At 39.4% G+C, this 24,216-nt stretch overlaps 1 protein-coding gene across 5 annotated transcripts in view; it reads right to left on the bottom strand.

The window, feature by feature from the left end:
• The window catches only part of COP1 (COP1 E3 ubiquitin ligase), a 468,098-nt gene that overhangs the window by 174,417 nt on the left and 269,465 nt on the right, over positions 1 to 24,216 (bottom strand). For all 5 annotated transcript variants that reach the window (XM_033917061.1, XM_033917057.1, XM_033917058.1 and 2 more), the window contains 2 exons: positions 12,659 to 12,740; positions 7,417 to 7,533 (listed from right to left, as the gene is read on the bottom strand). In XM_033917061.1, coding sequence (XP_033772952.1) covers positions 7,417 to 7,533; positions 12,659 to 12,740 — 199 coding nt within the window. The remainder of the gene's footprint in view (positions 1 to 7,416; positions 7,534 to 12,658; positions 12,741 to 24,216) is intronic.

Here is a 24,216-nt window from a genome sequence, read left to right as displayed (position 1 = left end):
GTTTAGCCCGATGTTTTGCCCTGTGGCGGTCTGTGGAGGGAAAGCGCCTCGGGTGCCTCAGCGAGGAGTCGGAGGAGGATGAGATGCGGCGAAGTTTGCGCACTTTTCCCTGAGGTGGCTCGACGCGAGGCTCAGGCTGGTCTGGCACATGCGGAGTCGAGGTCGAGGCGGAGGCCGGTTGTAGATGGGCCATTGCAGCGGACAGCTCCGACGAGATCATTGCTCGGAGTAAGTCCTGGAAGACGGGCACGGACAGCATCGAAGGCATGTCCCCTGCCTCGGTGCACTCCACCGGGGGCGACCTCGTATCAGAGTATTCCCGTGTGGTGGAGGCACGGCCCGAAGGCTTGGAGGGCTTCATCGGGGCTGTAAGCATGGGGCTTCCGCCATGCGTCGCCGGTGTCCACGAGGTTGGTTTCTTCGCTGGTACAGAACCTGAAGAGGGAAGAGGGGACTTATCCGGAGCCGAGGCTTTCTGTTGTCCCGAGGACTTCGGGGTCGAGTCTCGAGGCGATGCCGAGGTATTCGGGGCCGAGGTCAAGGCCGGGGCCGACCTCGAGGCCGAGGTAGAAGGTTGGTCTGGGGCGAAAAGGTCCGCCATGCGGGCTTTCCTTCGACGGAGGGCCCGATTCTGGAAAGTAGCGCACTGGGGGCAGGAGTCGGTTGGATGAGCGGCCCCCAGGCAGAGGATGCACCGGTGATGTGGGTCTGTGATGGAAATAAGCCGCTCGCACCGGGTGCACTTTTTAAAGCCGGTCAAAGGCCGGGACATAGAATCGAAAGTGGCCGCGGCTCGGGTAGCCACGCGGCCACGGGGACCCGGAAGCCTCCGGGTCGGTCAAACGAAGCAGGAATCAATTTGAAGAAGAAAGAAATTTCGCGCACAGCTACTTAAACGATGAAAAACAAGAAAATCGCGGTGCTAGAAGGCAGTTGGGGCAGAGCCTGAAAAAACACGACTTCTAGGCTCAGCGGAAAATTTTGAACTGGAGACCACGAGGGGATGCGCCCCCTAGTGGAGCAGGAAGGCACGCATGCGTGGAGCAGCAGAGCAAACTTAAATCTTCAATCAAGTTTGCTTGAAAATACTTCCGCATCGGTGCTCCGTAGATGACGTCACCCACATGTGAGAATATCATGCCTGCTTGTCCTGGGATAAAGTTTGCTTTCAGTCTTCTAATCAAATGTCTTGACAAAACACTCATGCTTCATTTTGTTCCATGTTTTCATGGTGCCCCTCTTGACAATTATAGAATCCATTGGCTTCACGTTTGTCTATGCAGATGGCATACAACTTCTCCACCCAGCTAACCCTTAAAATGCCACTGAAATTCATAATATCAATTGTAACTTGACCAAAATAACTTCATGGCTTTCTGATAATTGTTTAATTCTCAATCTCAAGAAGTCTAAAGCCCTTCTTTTCCCATATGGGGACAACTTAACTGTTTCACTTCGCCTTTCCAACACCATTATCCCACTGGTTCCTACACTGAAAATTCTTGGCGTGATTCTGACATTCCAGCAACAAATATCCTCATTTCCACAATGTTTCTTTAAGCTGCAGATGATTCGCTTGATTAGACCATTTCTTTATCCCTCTGAACTTAATATCCTAATATATTCACTCATAATTACTAACCTAGATTACTGCAATGCTCTGTATCAAGGTATTCGGCAAAAAGACATCTAACCTCCAATTTCTCCAAAACACTGCAATAAAATTCATTACGGGAGCTAAAAAATTTGATCATGGAATTTTGCTGCTTAAATCTGCACACTAGCTCCCTGTGAAACATAGACCAACCTATGTTTAAGACCAGCCAATTCTGCTTCTCACCTTATCTCAACCAAATGTTGATCCCACACTTGCTATCTTGCACCTTTTGCTCCCAATAACAAAATCTGCTTCTCTCAGGTTCCCCCCCTTGCCTACGTTTGGGGGGGAGGCTGGGACAGCAGTTTATGGAGCTTATCTATCCAATCTTTTCCTTTGTCCTATCATTTAATGGAATTTCTACCTCTCCTCATTCCTTCCTTTTCTTTATCCAATCTCTCGGTTTATTAATTTGTTTATACATACACTGCCCAGATGCAAAGTGATGGGTGGTATCTCAAATCTTAAACATGAAACTTATTCTGTTTTAGAAACATTTCCATTAATCTACTTACCACAGATGTCAGACTAACCAACCTGTAATTCCTTACCTCCTCCTCCTCCTTACTTTCACTTTTGTGAAAGGGGACCACATTTATCCTTCTCCAGTCCTCAGAAACTACTTCTGACTCTAAAGTATTGAATAGGTCAAACAGTGGAAGCACCAGAACTTCCCTCAGTGTGTTTTGCCTTGTCTTTAATACCTGAACCAATCTTTTCCTGAGTATCTCTCGCAACCGATACTCACTTATATACTCATGAGGGAATTTCGGTCCTCCCAACAGGACGTTCCGTCTACCTCACCACTGGCATCAGCAAAACTAACAGGCTTTGTGCTTTTATCTGTTTGCAAAATATCTCTTGGGTTTACACCTGTAAACAAACAAAAAAGCTTGGCTGTTCAATTAGGCCTTCTCCTAGACTGTTAGAGACACACTTTCCCATCAGAGCTCTGCCTGCCACTATTAACCTCATACTATTTATTTCCCTACTTTACATTTCTGTTGTACTTAATATTTTTTGGGTCTTTATATATGCATCTTTTATGCATTTATGTAATCAGCCTTGTACATTACATTACATTAGTGATTTCTATTCCGCCATTACCTTGCGGTTCAAGGCGGATTACATCCAAACTAAAAACAAGAATTACATTTCAACTTTGAAGTAATAGAATAAACGATGAGATAAAATTTTAAGGGATAATTATGGGGTTTAGATAATGTTTGGTAATTAGAAAAAAATTAGAGAGTACTAAGGGTTTATAGAGTGTTGGATGTTGGGTTAGGATAGGTTTAATGTGTTTTTTGAAGAGTATGGTTTTAATTTCTTTCTTGAAGGTTTTGTAATCTGTGGATGAAGATAACAGAGTGGTGAGTTGTTTGTCTAACTTAGCTGCTTTGGAGGCTATTAAATTGTCATAGATTTTTCGTTTGACATTTTTGGATGGTGGGGTGAATGAATATCAAATGAATAAAAATAAATAAGAAAATCTAACTTCAGTTATGGTTTTCAGTCCATTTTCAATACAGGATTGTGCTTTTTGACCCTGAAGAAAACACAAGAATAAAAAGAAGTAAAACTATTACCAAAAATATAAGCTGTCCCTTAGTTTTCCATGGCTGGCATCATGATTGTCGCATTTGTCTGGGTCTTACCACATCTGAGTAAGTGGAATGAACATTTCAGCCATTATGCTGTGGCTTTCTTTAGGGTATGCTATGAGGTCTGCAGTTTTGGCTTTAAGTGGATTCTCAAACCTAATTGTTTGGGGTTTCAGATAAGTGGTTCCAAGGAAGTTGGACAATTTTAGCAGAAAATTTGTGACCAATGGGTTTTCTTGCTTCAATTTCCCACTGAAATCTCCTGCCTTTTCCTGAGGAAACCATTGACTAAAGAGCTGCATAGAAATGGGGCCAACAGGAACCCCTGAGTATGCAGGGGATCCACCTCCCCCCCCCCCAGGGTCACAGGGATAGAGGCACCTCAAGAGGCTCTCATGACTGTTACCTCGCTAGAGCCTTCTTCTTCTTGCACATAAGGGAGGGAAGGAGTGTGTTTGGACACAGAAGGAAATGATGGAACAGAAAGAGGGGGAGAGAGGAAGATAAAGAGGGGGAGAGAGGAAGGTAAAGAGGAAGGGGGCACAAACTTAGGACATAGGAGGGAGGGAAAGAGTTGCTGAGGTAGGGGAGGGAACAGAAAGGGAGAATTGTTGGGTATGGATGTGTGAGTGAGAGAGAGATGGTGCACATGGGGAAAAGAAGAAAAAGGGGAATTATTGGGCATAGGGAGGGAGAAGAGGGAGGTAGAGATGCATGGGAAAGAGAAAGATTAGAGGGAGAAATGTTAGTGGAGGGGGAACAGTGGGATAGATTGGTGGAAGGAATGAGAGAGATATGTGGTATGGTGCTGGAAAAGGGTGATAGAAGGAAAAATGTTGGGCATGGGGCTGGTGGGCAGGGACAAAAGATGCTGTACATGGTCTGGGGGATGAGAGAGGTACCCTGGCTTTCTCTTTCTCCACTCCCTCTGCAGCAAGGGAGGGAATGAGAGAAGGAGAGATGGTGGACAGTGTGAGAGAAGGGGAGACTTGTTGCACATGGGGGTGGAGGAAAGAAGAATAAATGCTGTGCAGGAAGGGGGAGGGGAAAAAGAGGGAGAATGATCAAGGATAGAAGGGAGTAAGGATGCTGTACAATGGGAGGGAGGGAAGAGAGAAATGCTGGATCATGGCAGGAGGAACCAATGGACAGCAACCATTTGAAGAAGAATTTGCAACCAAATTGATGGAAAAATACATCTCCAGACAAGAAAGGTAAAAAAAAAAAAAAAAAGGGAATTTATTGACTAAAATATGGTAGCTTTGGGGAAATGTATATAGCTGATGTCTTTGTATTGTGTTCAACAGAAAAAGAAATGCATTTCTGGTTTTATTTCTCTAGTGCTGAAGTACTTGCTGACCCTTGCTGTGGCTGGTGGGGATCCCCAATCACCGCCTGTTGAGGACCGCCTCCACAAGGTGGCCACAACCTCCCTCTACCAAGCGTAGCAGTCACTGGCAGCATCCCTGAGCCACCGAGGTGCCAACATCTGTGACTCAAGGACAATGTTTCTGCCTGCTAAGCTTGGCAAAAGGGACCCTCGGCCACCTTCAGAGGAAGTTTTCAGCTTACATAGCTTGAGAGTCCTCATCAGCTGGAGTATTTATATTTTATATTTATATTAGAGGCTCTTGCAGAGACCAGTTTACAAAGTATGTATTCTTCCCAATTAATATTTCCAAATTAGTAAAGTGCCTTTGCTTATTTGTAAATGGGTCTCTACCAGAGTCTTTAATTCAGTAACATAATTAAATTAAATAACTACTTTTGAAGTTTATGGGGACAGGCGGGGGATGGGTTTGATTTCTGTCCCTGTGCAACTCTCTACCATCCACCTCAAAATCCAACCAATCAGGTTTGAGAACCCATCATATAAATACAATCTACAGACCTCACAGAATATCCTGAAGAAAGCCACAGCACGATGGCTGAAACGTTGCCTCCGCTTATTTGGACGTAAGAAATCTGGAGAACTGCAACAATAAAAAATATAAGCATTTCTTAATGCTTTCATAGCATAAACTTTAGCTTTTGGTTTTCAGAATTTCTAGAAAAAAATGCATGAGAGGGATTAGCATACCATTCCCTCACGTACATTCATTGTAGAAATTCTGAAAACCAGACTGGAAAGCTAAAATGAGACCAAGAAACATGGAGATGCTCAAAATTTCCACTCTTGAATGCAGTATGGTACAAACAACGAAAGATTTTCTTCTTGTAAATGTTGTAATCCGCTTAGGTTTTAAGCAAAATATACATTTTTAAAATAAAATAAATAATAAACAAACACAGATATGATTAAGGCCAATATTTAGGGTTGTCAACTCTTTGAAAGAAAGAAACTTGCCTCATCCCCAACCAATAATTGCAGTCAAAAATAGCAGTCCTGGATTCTCCTCCAAAGTATCTGAACATACATATGCTTTCCCCATAGAGTATTAAATCTAAACATATATTCTGTATCCACAGAATCACTCAGCCCCCTCCCCTCAACACTTACAATTGGTACAGAGCAGAGCTAGGACATTTCCCCATAAAACTTGCCATACAAAAAATATTTTTGTTTCTCGTATATATTTTTGTTTCTCGTAATATAATCTCAGCAACATAAACCCTCTTAGTACCAGGCATATTATGAATATAAAACAGAACAAAAAATTCACTCAGGACCTAGATCAAATAAACTATTCCACTTCCAGTATAACTTTCAAAACTCACAAAAAGGCAGCAACATAACATATGCAGTGGGCCCTAGAACATCAGCATAGCTATTGGGAAAAAACAAAACAAAACCCTGAACAAGCCAGATTACTACAGATCCCTTCAATAGACATGCCTGCAGAATGTCTGACCTTGGTCACTCACATAGACCCTCACCAAAAATGTAGACAAAAAATTAGCTGAAACCAAAAAAACCCAAACCCCAACCAGATTCGTGAATGCAATATGGTACTTTAAAAAACAAATTTTCTTCTTGTATAATGAGAAATATAAAGACTGATGTCAGAGTCAGTTTTGGGGAGAGAGGTTTGCAACCAAAACAAAACAAACCAAAACAAACCAAACCAAAACCAAAATTGCTCTGAAAGCTGAAGAAAGCACAGAATTTATGTCCGGTGTCCTGGCCATATCTAACACCAGCTCTGTACATTTCAATTCTGGAATATTATAATTATTAAATAAAAATGCAATTCTTATTTAAGTTGTATTAAGAAATAAGATTTCTATATTTTTTTGTGTAAATTCCCATATCCTGTATACTTGTTTGGATACATTAAAAAATTTCAATATTAAAAAAAAAAAATGCAATTCTTCTTTTTACCTGTCATCTGGTCATTTTATTTTTCTAATCATGCTGTTCCCAATATCTATATTTTTTAAGTTCTTCTGTTTTCTCTCAACTCTTTCAACATCTCTTGTCCATTTGACATTTCTTTTCCCTCAATGTCCACTAGCCATTGTCTCCTGTGTCCCTGTTCAGCATCTCCCTCTGTCTTTGTTCTCTTCCATGCTCAACATTCCCCACCATTCCTTCCCTCATGTCCAGCATCAATTCTCTATACACTTTTTATCTGCTCCTCTTCTACCACCAACCTAGCATCTCCCCTGTATTTCCCTATCCTCCTCCACATTCTTATTCTCCCCTGGTGCTCTAGCACTTTTCTCTGGATCCTTATTTTATATCCCCTTCATCCCTTCTCCAAAACTCTCTCTTGTCCCCTGCAGCAGCTCCTTTTTGTGGATCCGCTAGTCTGTCACTACTGACATTTTAGTCTTCTAGGACACAGATTGTTTGTAAGGACAGGACACTTGCAGGCTATCAGCACATAAATGAATAGGAAACTATGCACTGCCTTCTAGTCTTCATATTGCCACTACAGGTCTTCAGCTGTGATGGCAGCAGATGAGCAAGGAGTTTGGAAGGGAGCATTTCCTGAGTCCAGCAGTCAGCAGAAAACCAGTTTTCTATTGTACCAGTCACTGTCCCGCTCATGTGAAAATTGGCTTATATGGCCAAATTAAAAACCAATTTAAACATTTTATTGTACACCGTTTTGAACTACTGTACATGGGAAAAACATGTAATCAAATTTAATAAATGAAAGATAAAGCTGCATAAAAGAATTAACCCAAATTTTTCTAGCCGATGCCTACCTGCACAGCCAAAAGCCAGGTGGTATCTAGAAGAAGGGCTGAACTTGACACAACATACATTCGCCTTGGCTTCGATACTTGCCACTGAATTGTCCAGATTGGTAGACCATAATTTTACTAAAGAAAGAGTTTTAAAATAGTTAGTGCAGTGCTCAAATCATCATATAACCCATAAACAGCAAAGGAGGGGACAAGGAAAGCCTATCTTAAGAACACTGTAGTTTAAAATAATTTCAAAGACACATGACAAAAGTATTTGTAAACATTTACATTGCTTATACAATAGAGGGTGACCTTAGGAACCATTAACCTGACGTCATATAGGTTTCATCATTTACTTTTTAATATGAGAAAGAGGCCACCCTAAATACAGTGATCTTACTATTTCCATTATAATAATTAGAAATATGGAAAAAGTTTCAAAAGTTCACCGAGTGGCTAATATATTCAGCTATTTAGGCAAATTTTCAGTCACAACTGAGCCAGCTAAACCTTGGCATATAAAGATCTTGAAGTCAATTTAACTGGCTACAATTTTGCCAAAAGCTTGATCTACATCTCAACCCTAAAACCACAATCCTGAAAGAACCCCTTTCTCCACAGCATTTTGTTCACTCCTAAAAGTCACTATTCTCTGTCAACTTTTTTCCTTTTGTACCCCCAATCTCCTTATCTCAAGAAAGATATAGTGGCACTAGAAAAGGATCAAAGAAGAGCAACCAAGATGGTAAAGGATCCTCTCGTATGAGAAAAGACTAAAATGGTTGGGGCTCTTCAGCTTGGAAAAGAGAAGGGTGAAGGGAGATATGATTGAAGTCTACAAAATCCTGAGTGGAGTAGAACGGATACAAGTGGATCGATTTTTCACTCCGTCAAAAATTACAAAGACTAGGGAACACTCAATGAAGTTAGAGGGAAATACTTTTAAAACCAATAGGAGGAAACTTTTTTTTTCACTCAGAGAATAGTTAAGCTCTGGAACGCATTGCCAGAGGATGTGGTAAGAGTGGACAGAGTAGCTGGTTTTAAGAAAGGTTTGGACAAGTTACTGGAGGAAAAGTCCATAGTCTGTTATTGAGAAAGACATGGGTGAAGCCTCTGCTTGCCCTGTATTGGTAGCATGGAATATTGCTACACCTTAGGTTTTGTCTAGGTACTAGTGATCTGGATTGGCCACCGTGAGAACAGGCTACTGGACTTGATGGATCATTGGTCTGACCCAGTAAGGTTAAAAACCCTAATCTTTTTTGCAAATTTCTGCACAAAAATATATGATCCTCAGGTTAGAGCCCACCCCATCTCCCTTTTCTTCTAGCTTACCCACCGGCAAGCAGCAGGGATCAGTTTTAACTCTTTTCTAGCACAGCATTCCAAATACCACTGGTATATGTACGAGTGCACACACACTTCTTACCAAAGTTGTTCAGAATGCAGGGCTGAATAAAGAGATAAATATATATCTCTCTTGGCTGTGATAAGGTTGGGAGATCTGCTAAGTTAGGGTGATAGGGAGTTGGGCTAGGTAACAATCAAAGATCAGGCCTTTGGAGGGGAGGGACAGAGGTTAAACATAGAATCACAAGAAAGTTGCTAGCAAGAGATCAAGGCTCTAAGGGGAACAAGTAGGAGATTGAGGAAAAGTGATATTAAAGATCAAGGTTGTGTCAGAAGGGAGCTAGCACAAGAGAAAGACAATAGTTAAGATATTAATATCTCAGTCAACACCAATAAAAGGAAAGATAAATGGACATCACAAACATATTTAAGATACAAATATTACAATATGAAAGGACGCTGAAAAGTTCTCAGCCGAACCAAGAAGAGAATATGGAGCCATGAAACTTACAAGTTATTCCACACTTTTCTTGACACTTTTTGTTTCAATGATATGAAATGAAAAGGGTCAAGAAAGGTGTGAAATAACTCATACGTTTCATGGCTCCACACTGGTGCTGCCCGAGTCAGGGAAAAATTTTAATTTGATTTTGCCTATTGAATCGATTTTTTCTTTTTTTTCCAATTCTTTATTCGTTTTAAAAGCCAACACAAAGTGCAACAGATTAACCAACAATTGGTAAAAAAAACAGCACTCATTACAATCAAATAATAAGATAAGTACTTATCCCCCCCTTCCTGGATGTGCATAACACTCATTCAGAAATCAAAGGGAAATATTAATGATCAATTTGTACAAAATTTTGTTAATGGATCCCAAATCTCTGAATTTATTATATTGTCCCAATTGTAATGAGTTCATACGTTAAAACTTATAAACTTGGCATAAGGTTTTCCACCAAAAATTATACTTTATTCTATCCCATTTTTTCATGATTAGCTGCATAGCAACTCCTGTCATGATAAGAAGTAATCTATTCTTATTTGCATTTATTGGACTCTTGGGCATTAATAGTGTTCCAAACAACACTACGTTATATGACAATGACAGTGAGACTTCCAATATCATATTAATTTGACCCTAAATAGACCTCCAAAATTTAAGTATCAAGGGACAATAGAACAATAGATGATCCAGTGTCCCTATATTGAGATGACAATGCTAGCATCTGTTAGAGTTAGAACTATCTAACTTTTGCAAACGAACAGGGGTCCAGAAAATTCTATATAACAGAATAAAACAAGTTTGTCTCATGGATGCTGATGTTGTACATCTCATCCTCCAAGTCCAAATCTGTAGCCATTGAGCAGAAATTTGCTGTTTTAGCTCAATGCTCCAAATGTCTTTTAGACTAGTTTTAGGTTTCTTATTCAAATATTTAGAAATTAATTTATACCACTTGGCAGCCTGATGCCCTAGCAAATCTGTCTGGAAGCATAAGCCCGGCAAGCTATACTGATTTTTAAAATTTTGCCAGTCAGGGAACCCTTTCAGTGGTTGCAGTTGAATTGATTTTTCAATTCGATTCAATTCACTTTTCCTGCCCAATTACGCAATTTTTTTAAAATGGCTCGGTAGGTTTATTTTTGTAGCCTCTTCACCCATCTCCTTCTTTGCCCTCTCCAACCCCATGTCGATGCTGAGGTGTAAACAAAACAAACAAGAATTTTCCTCTCTCTGTCAGGTCCTAGCTCATGCTTGCTAACACTAACTCTGGCAGGATACACATTTCAAATCTGACATATTGTAATCACAAAACAGAAAATAAATTTATTTTTTCTACCTTTTGTTGTCTCGTCATCTTATTATTCAAATCATGTTGGTCCTAGGCTCTGTTTTTGTCTTCTGTTAACTTGCTCACCAGGGTCCCCTACCCATTTGATGTTTTCTTCCTTCCCCGTACTCACCATTCATCTTTCGTCTCTGTACCTTCCCTTCCACTGCCATATCCAACATTTCTGTTTCTTTCCCACTGTCTACTATCTCTCTCTCTTCCTGCCTTGTACCCTGGGTCAAACCTCTCTATTCTCCTCCATGCAGCATCTCTTCGCTCCACCTCTCCATTATCATGTGCAACATTTTTCTCTCTCCCCACCATCTTTCCCTGCTCTTCACCCTTTGTCCAACATTTTTCTCTCTCCTATCCATGCATGTCTCCTTGCCCTCTCACCCTTTTCTACCTCTTTGTTTATTCCTGGCAGAATTCTATGCAAAAAAATGCAAATTTCTGCAAGTTTATTTGTCAAAATTTAAACAATATTTTTTTGCTAATTATTATCCATATTCCATTTAAACAATTAAAATAAAATGTTTTTCTTCTTTGTTGTCTGGATGTTTAATTTTACCATCATGTTGATTCCAGTTTCTTTTTTCTGTTTTCCTGTCATCTGCTAATTTTCCTTCAAATGGCTGCATTTGTCTTTTCTACTCTCTCCTGTCTATTCTCTCATTACACCTGCCTCAGACATATTGATCATTCCTTTTTAGCTCTTTTCTGCCTTTCTTACCCTTCTCCTCTTTTCAGCTACCTATCAAATTTCCATCTTCTCTCCCATTCTCATTCTTTTCTCAGCCCTCCATTTCCTTTCATCTTCAATGTACCTCAATTACCATATTTCTACCCTCTGTTATATCTATTCTCTTATCCATTTCCTTGCCACCCTCTCCTCCCCCTACCATTCTCAGCATCTTCCTTCCTCCACCCTTATAGCCCAGCATCTTCTCTCCACCCTTGTAGCCTGACATCTCTCTATCTCTTCCCTGCTGCACTCTCCCACTCTTTTCCCTCACTCCCATTTCCAGGCATCACTCCATTCTGCTCCTGGATCCAACATCTCTCTCCTTCTCCCCTTCCACCACCTGTGTATCTCTCTCTCCCTCTCATCTATCCCCATTGTCCAACAACCTCTCTCCCTCTCCCTTCCTTGTGCCCTATATCAAATCTCTCTATCCCCCTCCATGCATCATCTCTCCCTTCCTCCTCTCCATTATGTGCAATTTCATCACTCACTATGCATGTCTCCCTCTACTCCTCCCGTGCCACCATTTTTCTTTCCTCTCCCCCTCCCCCTGTGCCACCAGCTTTCCTTCCTCTCCTCCCCTGTACTCCAAGGTTTGCTTCTTCGGCTCGCGGTATTCACAGTGACTCTCACATGCTGCCTGCCACTAACCCATAAGTCTCCCCTCTGCTGTGGAGAGACTTCCAGGTCAGCAGCAGGCAGTAAGTGCGAATCCTGCAATACCAGACAGGGTGAGATTAAATGCTGACATGGACAGCGCAGTGAGATTCTGCACGGGAAAAGAGAATTCCATTCCTCCTCTCATTCCCCTATGCAGCAGTTCCTGATTCCCCCCCCCCCCCCCCCCCCGGATGAGACCTCAACTTTTGGGCCTCCTAAAGCAGCAGCAGTGAACCGGCAGCTTGAGTCACAGCTTGGCTGTCAGGGTTTCTCTCTGCTGCATCATCATTGACCTTAGTTTGAGTGGCATTCATTTCCTCCTCTCTACAGGCGGTCTCTCCCTCTCATCTCAGTTTCCGTCTTGGGGCTTGGGAGATTTTTTTGTTCGCATCATCAGTGATGTCATCAGTGACGTGGAAGAGGGAAGGCCCTGGTGGGCAGGCTAGGAGCAGCTTGTTCACTGCTGCTTTAGGAGACCCGGAGGAGACTCAGGGCTCACTGAATCGGTGAGTCTATTTTTTTAAGGAAACAAATTGATTCACCAAAGTGAATCGGTGAATCGGGCAGCACTACTCCACATCATTCTCTTGATTGGGTTGAGAACTTTTCAGCAGCCCCTCATAGATCACAATATAAAAGGTGCTCTTAAATATAAAAGCTAGCAAACCTTTTGCATCATCTGATCCTGAAGCTAGGAGCTTGGGATCCATTAAGTTAAAATCAACACTCCAACACCTTTTTTCATGCTCCTGTATATAAGGAAAGAGAAGATAGTGAAAGTCACAAAACAGTACAAAAGTGTAATACAGAAAACATGTAATGTTAAGGTTAACCGAGTCCTTATATTTTTTACTTTAGTTGGGATAAACATATTAAACTAAGCTAGCACAAAATTTACTAAGTATAATTTTAAAATGTTGTTAGGATTTGCAACTTAAGTAGTTTTTATTTCCATAATCTCACTTGGGGGCAGATTTTCAAAATTAAAACCTGCTTTTAACTTGCTCGTTAAACCGGTTCCAGCCAGTTTAGCATGCATGTATTTTAGCAGTGGATTATCAAAACAGCTTACCGAGGTCTCTTCTGAGTTTTCCAGCAGTTCACGATACTGCCAAGCAAATGAGGTCATTAATATTAAAATGATCACTCCGAGCGATTCTCTATAATTGTCACGTGATTCTCTAACCTCGTTGAGCCACATTTGAGGCTAAAATTTGCTGACAGGTCTGAGCTATCATTGCCTTACTTTCTGATCAGTGCCTGAGCGCTGATTGGCTCAGGCACTTACAGGAAAGCAAGGTTTGACAGCTCAGATTCTTCATATGCAAATTAAAATAATAATTTAAAAAACCCACCAAATTGAAGATCAGCAGGAGAGATGCCCACTCTCTCCTGCCAGGTCACACAATCATCCGACACTGCTACCCCTTACCCCCCCCCCCCACACACACACACCTGTGGACTCTTCCCCACCAAGACAGATGCAATGGATTCCATTGTTCACATAATTCTGTAACTTTTTGTAATAAAGTTTTTTCATTCACTCTCATTGTCTCTTCAAATGTGTTTTTTATCCAAATACCTAAATATCTTATTCCTTCCTCCTTCCAAATAAAAGGAAATGAATCAAATAAACATTTTATACAGTACACATTTAAAGGAAGAATTTCTGACTTATTCCAATTTATTTTATATCCTGAGAATTTCTCAAACTTCTCAATCAAATCAAGCAAACATGGAATGGTTGTTTCAGGATTCCTCAAATGAAGTAATATATCATTTGCATAAGCAGATACCTTATATTCTTTTCCAGAATATGGAATACCCTGTATCTCCCCTACCTGTTGAATAGCTAATAACAAGGGTTCAAGTACTATATCAAAAAGCAAAGGAGACAGAGGACAACCTTGTCTAACCCCCTTTGCAACTTAAAAGATTCTGAAAAATTATTATTAATATATAATCTAGCAACAGGGGAGCTATACAACGCTTGAATCATTTGTATGAATCCTGAACCCATACCAAACCATTCCATAGCCTGATACATAAAGACCCATTCTACCTGATCAAAAGCCTTTTCTGCGTCTAAAGATACAGAGAAGGCCGGATCTTTTAGGTCCTTTATTAAATATAACATCTGGAGAGCCAATCTGGTATTATTAGAAGAGTGTCTCTGAGCAACAAAACCTGTTTGGTGCATTCCAATTATGTAAGGAAGAGTCTTTTTCAAACGTAAGGCTAAAAGTTTAGCCAATAATTTCCCATCAACATTAATTAAAGAAATAGGCCTGTAATTTGAAACCAAAGTGGCATCTTTATTTGGCTTCGGCAAAACAATAGTTAATGATTCTGCCATAGTACCTGTACTACAACCTTTATTCAGTTGGGTCAAATATAAATTTAATAAATGGGGCAACAAAGTAATTTGAAAAGACTTATAGAACTCTACAGTATAACCATCACCACCTGGAGCGGTCCCAGCTCTAAGAGACTTCAATGCTGTTTGTAATTCTTTTAGTGATATAGGTTCTTCTAAACTTCTTTTTATATGATCAGGAACTTTTGGACCCTCAATTAAATTTAAAAATTCAAAGCCATCTTTTTCCCTTTCTAAATAAGGCTCAGAAGAATAAAGGGCTTTATAAAAATTTAAAAATTGTTTTAAAATAGGACCAATTTGAGAATGTGTATTTCCTTTTTCATCTTTAATTATACTAATTTTTGTTTTCCTTTTCTTTACTTTAAGATAATTAGCCAATAAACTTCCCGCCTTATTAGAGCTTCCATAATACAGAGCTTGCTGCAAAAAAATATCATTTCTAATTAATTTAGAAGAAATTTCATTGTACTTACATTTAATTTTTAAAAGAGCTTGCAAAGTGGAATGCTCCCATTTATTAATCAACTTTGCTTCTAAAAGTTTTATTTCTTGTTCTAAACTAAAAAATTGTGTTTTTTTTTTTTTATTTTTAACAGGAGCTAAATACGAAATAATTTGCCCTCTCATAGTTACCTTAAAAGCATCCCTTAAAGTTTCCATTGAAATTTCCTCTGTATTATTAATTTGAAAATATTCATCTATCTTTAGTTGAAATTCTTCACAAAATTTTTGATCTTAAGGACCTGGTCCTATACCTTAAGTAGTTTTGAAATGGGGCCAGCTTTGTTTACCTGGACAGGTAATAGTGAGCCAACATGAAATAAAAAAATTCAGCTATTACACTTTCTCACATTGCATCAGGATTTACTAGCTAGAAAGAAAAGAAAAACTATTAGATAAGGCCTGATCCAAGAGCAAGTGAGAATGTGGATTAGTAGCTATGAATTAATAAATGAAAATTGGATAATCTGGAATAAAATGATCAGAAATACAAAAAGTTTAAAAACAGGGACTTTAAGTTACCATATGGATTTGATATATGTCATGTGCTTGATGGATATAGGGAGGCAAGCTAAGACATTTTTGTGATTGATGACTACCATATCAAATGTACTCCAGATGAGAAGATTAGGTTTCTTATAGAGTTTCTTTGTGTTAGAGTGACCAGCCTGAACTAGGCCAATCCTCAGGGAAATGTAGGCAGACAGGAGTTGGCTTTTGACCTGGTATCCACATACCAGGGGGCCCTGGTTTACCATGACTTGAGTTTGCTAAGGACAAATCTAAACCATATGTGTATCATGGTATGAATTGATCCAAAGTTAGCTATCAGAAAGTTAGGAAAAATTATATAATAGAAATTTACTTAGGCAGTTATAGGTAATATGTTAAAAAACCAATGTAGATTAGGAATATAAACTAACAAAACATAAAGATTAGGAATATAGTTTATTTTAATCTTCATATATCTGAAATCCTGAAGAGATCCTGATAAGGCAACAGATGGTGTTTGACCTCTGACCTTGAGCAACTTTTTCTACTTCATTGGAGAGCAACTTTTTTCTACGTAGAACCTTGATGGGAGGGGTACCTGCTCCTTTCCATCTTTTCTTTGTTCAGTCTTTGTGAGACAGAGATCTCAGAATAGAGAAGAACACTGACATTTACAGGAAAGAATATAAAATCTGAGGAGTTTTGTAAGTGTATTATAATATTGATCTATGTATTTCTTCTTTTTATAAAATATGTAAGCTTAATGTGAGAATGTAACTTTTTAGATATAAGAATGTAATTTGTGACACGCCTATATGAAGCTAGCCTTATATGGGAATAAATAATGTGAACCAATTAGACTGCAGATGGATTGTAACGAAGGAATGTCGTCATTTAGGATATATATGGACGTGTACCTGATAAGACATTGGAATTGTTAGGAGCAAGGCCAGCGTTTTTGGCTTCTGTAATAATTCTCTGATGCAAAAGATACTCAATTGATTTGCTAATAAAATTAATTGCGTACACTTATGACCTAATATTGATATCTAATAAAAAATAAGATTTTTGGATTTTATGAAAATATTTTGCATCATTATTTTTTTAATTTCATTTTACAATCCTAGAAAGCTATTAGTACGCATGTGCGCAATTAAATGGCACCCCAGATGGGACATGAGCGTACTGTGCGTTTCTAGGTTTCATTTTTTGGAACCTTTGGGTTTCGTTTGAAAGTGCAACATAAGGTATGTCTGTTCTTTGAGTAACAGACTGGGGGGCCCTTTTTGAAGCTACGGAATACCGTAAGTTATATTTTAGGAATTAATGCTTTGTATATAGGCATAGTGTTTGGGGATATTGTATTATATGTTTAGTTTGTTAAGATTTGTGGGTATAGAGAAAAATTGTATCTTTATTGCTTTATGACTTTATTTCTGCTGTCTCTCTCTGATCAGATTTTTCTTTCTTTCTCTCTGTTTTTTTTCCTCTCGGGGTTTACAGCTGTCCTGTTAAGGTTGGCTGTGAGGGGCAGTGTGTTTTGTAAATACCTCCTGGGGTTTGTTTCTTAAAGTGTTTGGTTTTGAAGTGTTTTGTTTGCTAAGAGGAGAAAGTATTTAGGTGATTTAGGACTTGTTTGAGAGTAATTGTGAATAGTCATGTTGCCGATAGAAGCAATAAAAAAAGCTAATCCATTGTTATCTAATGAGATACAGCATTTTCATGATAAATGGTGTAGAAAAGCAGTAATTAACACTGAATCATGGACATGGCCGAAAGAAGGGTCTGTATTATGGTCAGACTTATGCTGTTTGCGCATGTGGATTTTAGATTCAAAGAAAGGAAAATCCCAGCAGAAACATTTAGAATACTGGCATTTGTGGGATGAATTATGTGAGAATTCTCCAGGATCCCCAACACCAGTTGTTAAAGATAAAAATACAGGTCTTTCTACGGGTCAAGGGGGGAGTTTGGAGCCCCCACCATATTTAGAGCCTGGGAAGGTTACAAGCAGTCTATATCCACTTCTTACGAGTACTCCTGAAGTAGCAATTGGTTATACACCTTTAAATGTAGCTAAAGAAAAGACCCCCCTATCCACTGTGGGTCAAACCTCCATACCCACGGCACCAACATCAGATAGCCAGACTAAAGACTGGGTCTATGTATCTGGAGTCTTACACATGAAACCTGTAGAGACAGATTCTGAGACATCCACAAATGCAGATGCAGAAGAGGAGGTGATTGTTCGAAAACCTAAAAACCCTGTAACGGGGAAGCTAAAAGGGCTTCAGACACGTCAATCAGATTTAACTATGAAAGCCCTGCAGAATTTAGAAGAACAGACAGATGTATTACATAAGTGGGTAGAAGACTTATCAACAACAGGAATTCAGGATAGAGGTGCAGCTGCTTATGTAAGCCAGGCTATGATACCTAGGGATTATGTAGCGCAGCAGGAAAATTCCTGGCTATACGTGGTCCCATGGTGTGATAATTTGGCTGGCTGGACTGAAGTATCCAGCGCACAGATGGAGATATGGCCCAGAAATGGTTCTTTAGATCCAAGTAAATTAGATATAGCACGATTTTGCATACGGGATGGGAAAGGAGATCCACAATGGGATTACCCATATATGCAAAAGGGTTTAAGAATTTGGGAGAAATATGAACAAAGTAATGTAAATAAATCTCAGGAGCTTAGAAATGAGGGATCACCCATTTTACAAGCACCCCTGATTTATAAACCCCTAACAGGAGGAGGTGTAGCCACTACATATATACCCTGGTCTTTTACGGACCAGGAAAATATTAAGAAACAGTTACCCTCTATGTTAGGAGGAGCCAGTAATTGGATAGCAAAATTTGAACAAATAACGGCAGGATATACACTAGCAATAGGGGATATTAAGCGGATGCTATACCTTTGTCTAGGGGGTCAAGCTAGCCAAATTTTTACACAGGCAGGATTTCCAACCTTAAACATTACTAACTCTGCACACGATGGTTCATCATTTAATGCAGTTAGACCCCAGATTTGGCATGCGATGCGTATGTTATATCCTGATCATAAAGATATGAACAGGGTGATTGCACACAAATTTAAAGTAGGAATGGATATTTATGAGTTTATAAAACGGTTTGAGGATAATTGGGAGAAAGAAACAGGAGAGCCTGTGTTCGCACAAGGAATGATAGCTGTAGCTTTTCAGATGTTGAAAACTACTTTACCTAAAAATATACAAGCCAGATTAGATGCTGTAGTTGGTTTGGAAAACAAGGCTTGGGCAGAGATAGTGTCCCATATCACTCACTATTGCAGATTAACTGAAGATGAGCTAAGTAAACAGGATAAGGAATTAGTGCAACTGCAGAAAAAGGTTTTGACAATGCAAATTAAAGAGGAACAAGCAAAAGGAAAAAACCAAGAAAAGAATGATATAGTTGTGGAACTGGCTCAAATTAATAGGGCTAAGAATCCAGAAAGGTCGCAAGTGAGATGCTGGCAGTGTGGATTGATGGGACATTATAAGAATGAGTGTAGAAATGCAGCAGTAAGTCGAGGAAGATTTAGAGGAAGTGGTATAATGCGGGGACAAGGAAGAGGAAATTTTAGGAGTGTACGAGGACAAGGTAGGACCGGAGGATGGCAACCCTGGACAGCGCAGCAGCCACAATTCTGGGAACCTGAACCTGTGTCAGGAGAGGGATTTGGAAGACAGGATTGACTATCTCAGTATATTTCTTTCAAAATTCCAAAAGGTAAAAAGGGGGATCCATGTCTTCAAATTAAAGTAAATGGACATAATTATAATTTTATTGTGGATACTGGAGCCACTATGACTACGTTAAATTTTATCCCTGTAGGAGCAGTACTTTCAAAAGAGAGTATTACTACCATGGGGATAGAAGGGCAGGAAAATGAAAAATATTTACTAGAAAATGTATCTCTGCAAATTGAAGGAAAATGGTTGCATATGCAAGTGGTATATGCGCCTGAATGTCCAGTGAATTTATTAGGAAGAGATGCACTGCATAAATTGGAAGCCACAATTGTGTTTGAACCAGAATTACCATGCCAGTGGGATGAAAGGCAGGGAGTTCTGGAAACTTGTCTATGGACATCGTTACGAACAGGAGAACAGACAAGTAACCCTCCATCATTTGTGCATTCAATATTATTGAGTGTACAAGATGATATGGGTGTTCTGGGTCAAACACTAGATACTACATTTTGGATAGGATTACCACCTCCTAAGGAGAATTTACCCTCTAAGAAAGAGGAAATAATGAAGTATGTATTGGACCACGTACCAGAAGAATTATGGAAGAAATATGGCAAAGTTAAAACTGTAGATTCTATTCAAATTGAAATGTTAAAAGAAGGTGTCGGACCGAAAATAGCACAATATCCATTGAAGCCAGCAGCTATAGCAGGAAGTATTCCTATAATTGAAGAATTAGTAAAAGAAGGGATTTTAGAAGAATGTTCATCTGCCTGGAATACTCCTTTGTTTCCCATACAGAAATCAGATGACTCATACAGAATAGTGCATGATTTGAGGGGTTTGAATAAATTAATTCAGACTGAGTATCCTGTAGTTGCAAATCCTGTAACAATCCTGAATGAGGTCCCTTTAGGATCTTATTTGACTGTCATTGATTTGAAAAATGCATTCTATACTATTCCATTACATCCAAAGTCACGTCCTTATACAGCCTTTACCTTTGATGGTAAGCGCTATTGTTGGGCACGTCTCCCTCAGGGGCTTTCAGAGAGTCCTTCTGTGTTTTCAAGGATATTAATGCATGATTTGCAAATTTTTAAAGAACGGCTTCCACCAGAAATACATTTGATTTCTTATGTAGATGATTTGTTATTGTCTGCGCCTACTGTGGAAGATAATGTGAAATATACTATTGAACTATTGAATTTTCTGTGTGAATATGGTTATGTGGTTAATAAGGAGAAATTACAAATAGCAGAAGAAGAGGTTACCTTTTTAGGGTATCGTGTCGGCAAGTCAGTACGAGCCTTAACTAAAGATTTAGTGCAGGAAATAGAAAAAACACCCTTGCCACAGACAGTAAAGGAATTACGAGGATTCTTAGGACTCCTTAATTATTGTAGACAATGGATACCGTGTTTAAGTACTAGGACACTTCCTTTGAGGGCTAAATTGAAAGGAAATGTTCAGAGCAGAGACAGAATTCAATTAGATTCAGCACTGGTGGTGCTGATACAGGAGTTAAAACAAGCAATTAGAGATGCTCCACAGTTTGTTTTACCTTTGATTGGGACAGAAGTGCAAGTACATTTACATATTGGAAACCCTGGATGGGGTGCAGTTTTACAACAAAATGACAATGTTTGTGGATATTTATCTGGAAGTTTTACACCTGTGGAAATGGGTTTTTCTCAGTGTGAAAAAGGTGTAGTGGCAGCTGCAACATTGGTAGGAAAACTTATGGATTTGTTGCCATACAGTCATATCACAGTACATACTTCCCATGATATTTTGAATATTTTAAAATTGCCAGAAGTAGTGTTTACTAGTCAGCGTATAGGGAAGTATTTGGCTCTGCTTACCACTGGTTTAGTGGATGTGCAACCAAAAATGAAGGATAAAGATCCAGCACAAGTGTTTTATGCTTTTTTAGGAATACAAGACAGTACTGAGCACGAGTGTTCAGTTTTGATCACACAGCAACAAATGTTGCTACAATATGATAAACCCCTAGGTGAGGGATATATTTGTTTTATAGATGGTTCCAGTGCTACAAACAGAGCAGCATTTGCTATCACAACGTATGATAGGGATGCTGACAGCACTGAATGGAAAACTTATTGTTTACCATCAGATCAATATTCAGCCCAGACTGCAGAATTAGCAGCATTAGTCCAGGTGTTACAGGACAATATAGGAAGGAAAGTTACTGTTTATTCAGATTCTACATATGCTTTAGGAGTAGCAAAATTGCATTTAACGACATGGAAAAAAAGAGGATTCATAGACTCTGGAGGTCATCCAGTTCAACATTTACCTTTGATAGAGAGATTGGATAGATTATTGCAGCAATACCCAGACAAAACATTGGCATTATGTAAAATTAAGGCCCATGATAAGAAAGATGAATCGTGGGAGCAATATATGCATAATCAGACAGATTTAGCAGCAAAATGGGCTGTAGAGCAACAGGGCATAATGCTAGTGCAGACTAGAGCTAGGAGCAAGATTACAAAGGAACAAGACGAGCAAAGACGACTGCTCCTAGATGGCGTAACAGAGGAAGAGATTCAACAATGGACAAATTTACAATGTCAGTGTATAGAAGGTATCTGGTATAATTCGTCAGGTGTGCCATGTATGGCACAGGTACCTCTGGTGATAATGATCCAACAAATGCACAATGCCTTACATGAAAGTGCAGCTACTTTAATTAGTCAATTGTCACAGCAAATCTGGCATCCTAATTTAGAAAAAATAGTAAGACAGACTGTATTACGTTGTGCTGTATGTGTAAAAACTAATCCTAGAGGTACTTATGTAGCACCAGGCACTCTACCTATCCCGCAGGGACCTTTTCAGAAGTGGCATGTGGATTTTACAGACATGATAACACCTTGTAAAGGTAAGAGGTATCTGTTACTTTGTGTTTGTCCTTTTTCGGGCTGGATTGAAGCCTACCCCTGTAAAAAAGAAACAGCAGGAGAAGTGGCAAAGGTATTCTTAAATGAAATTATTCCAAGACATGGAATTCCTTATGAGATAGCCACAGATAATGCCAGCCACTTTAAAAATGCATTATTACAAGAATTGGCAAATTCACTATTGATTAAGCACAAATTCATAACAGTTTACCATCCTCAATCAAACAGCTTTGTTGAAAAATCGAATGATTTAATAAAAACTGCATTACGAAAAATTATGCCATTGGAGTCTAAAGACTGGCTAAAATATTTGCCAGCAGCACTCTATGTAGTGCGTAATAGGCATATGCCTAGATTTGCTTTGACTCCTTTCCAAATTGCCACTGGAAGAAAGATGCCCCTTGCTTTTGTGAAACCGGGAAATTGTACTAATGATACTTTATTTTCTGATTATGTTGTAGCTTTACAGACAGCTATAGCAGAGATTCAATCACGACGAACTCCAAGTAGTGTGGACCAAGCACTTCCAGTTTACAGATTCCATCAGGATCAGTGGGTGTATAAGAGGTTACATACAAGAAATATATGGACTCAGCCATACTTTTATGGACCTTTTCAAGTGGAAGTGGTGTTCCCTTATGCAGTGAAATTAAAAGGGTATACACCATTAGTACACGTGAAAGACATTAAACCAGCACCCATTGCTAATACCTGATTACCTGATCATATCTATTGTTTCTGCAAGGAAATCAAGGACTAGAGACATTATTAGTAGTTCATCTCATTGCTATATTTGCATATTTTCAATACTGTTTATTTTTAGTTATACTAATTAGGTATTAATTTTAGCCATGTTACTTATTTGGTGTTCTCCATTACTATTCTTTACTTTTTTCCACCACACTTTTGCAGAATGGAATCTTTTCTTACCTATAGTAGGTCAGGGAAATTCCTATGAACAAATGAAATTTCGTGTAGCAAGGTATGCTAATGTAAGCAATTGCTGGGTTTGTGCCCAGCTTCCACAACACACTAGTGGGTTACCTTTTCGACCTTTTGCATGGAATGTTTCTGATCTTTGTTATTATTCTCTTTATCTTATGCCACGTAATGGCTTAGTTGCACCACAGTTTAGTCATGAGGGAAATTGTTCCTCTATAGTTCAATATTCTCTTCTTCAAACATTTACTCGTTATGCTTTTAGTTTTGACCCAAATAAACCACCAGCCCCAGTTTTAGTTAGACCCATGCGAGGATTTCTTTGTTACCATTCTAAAAGGACAGATAAAACCACCTGGTATGCTGGAAAGAGTTCATGTCAATATTATGTTACTTCAGATGGTCCAAATATTTCTCTTTCACTGGGAAATATTACTGTTTCTACCTATTTTACTGACAGGCAACAATTTGCCTGGCTTACAGGTGTTAGTAATTATTTGTTACCCTCTTATGCTGACTGCTGGTGGATTTGTGGCCCATATGCATACAGATGGCTTCACGAGGGATGGTATGGGACCTGCTATATCGGGTTCCTATTACCCCCTGTGAGAATCCTATCTGAATTGCCTCCTATCCGACCAAAAAGAAATATTCCTCTCATTTCTGAAGGGGAAAGATTTGCTATGATCCTTTTACCTAGTTATGGAGTAGGTAAATTAGTCCAAATTATAAAAAAATTATCCACCCTTATTGAAACTATGGGTAATGAAACAACAGCAGTTACTCAATCTCTGTCACTAGAGCTCAGACAAACACGCATTGTAGCTCTTCAAAATAGGATGGCACTCGACTATCTCCTAGCAGCCCAGGGGGGTACATGTGCCATCATTGGACAAGAATGTTGTACTTATATTCCTGACTCCTTCTCTGACCAGCAAGCACATATCACATCTCTAGACAAGGCATTGCAGAATTGGGAACAATTTAAGGTAGAGGATAAGGGTTGGTTTGATTGGCTAACTGCATGGATGCCTAATATATCATGGGTTAAAGGCCTATTGGGTGTTTTGATAGGCCTGGCTTTTGTGTTTCTGATTGTGTGTTGTAGTTTATCCTGTATAATTGGCATTGGAAAAACATGTTTGCAGAAAGTGACTCCCAATCTTACGCTGATCCAGAGAACAAGTCATGCCCAAAGCAACCTCAGAACAGAGCAAGGTAAGGCCACTAAAGCTCCAGGTGTGGGTCCTGGTGTGGCACT

The sequence above is a fragment of the Geotrypetes seraphini genome, chromosome 12 (assembly GCF_902459505.1).
Source record: "Geotrypetes seraphini chromosome 12, aGeoSer1.1, whole genome shotgun sequence".
Lineage (NCBI taxonomy): Eukaryota > Metazoa > Chordata > Amphibia > Gymnophiona > Dermophiidae > Geotrypetes > Geotrypetes seraphini.
Note: the sequence above shows the minus strand (reverse complement) of the source record. Positions and strands in the feature narration are given on the sequence as shown.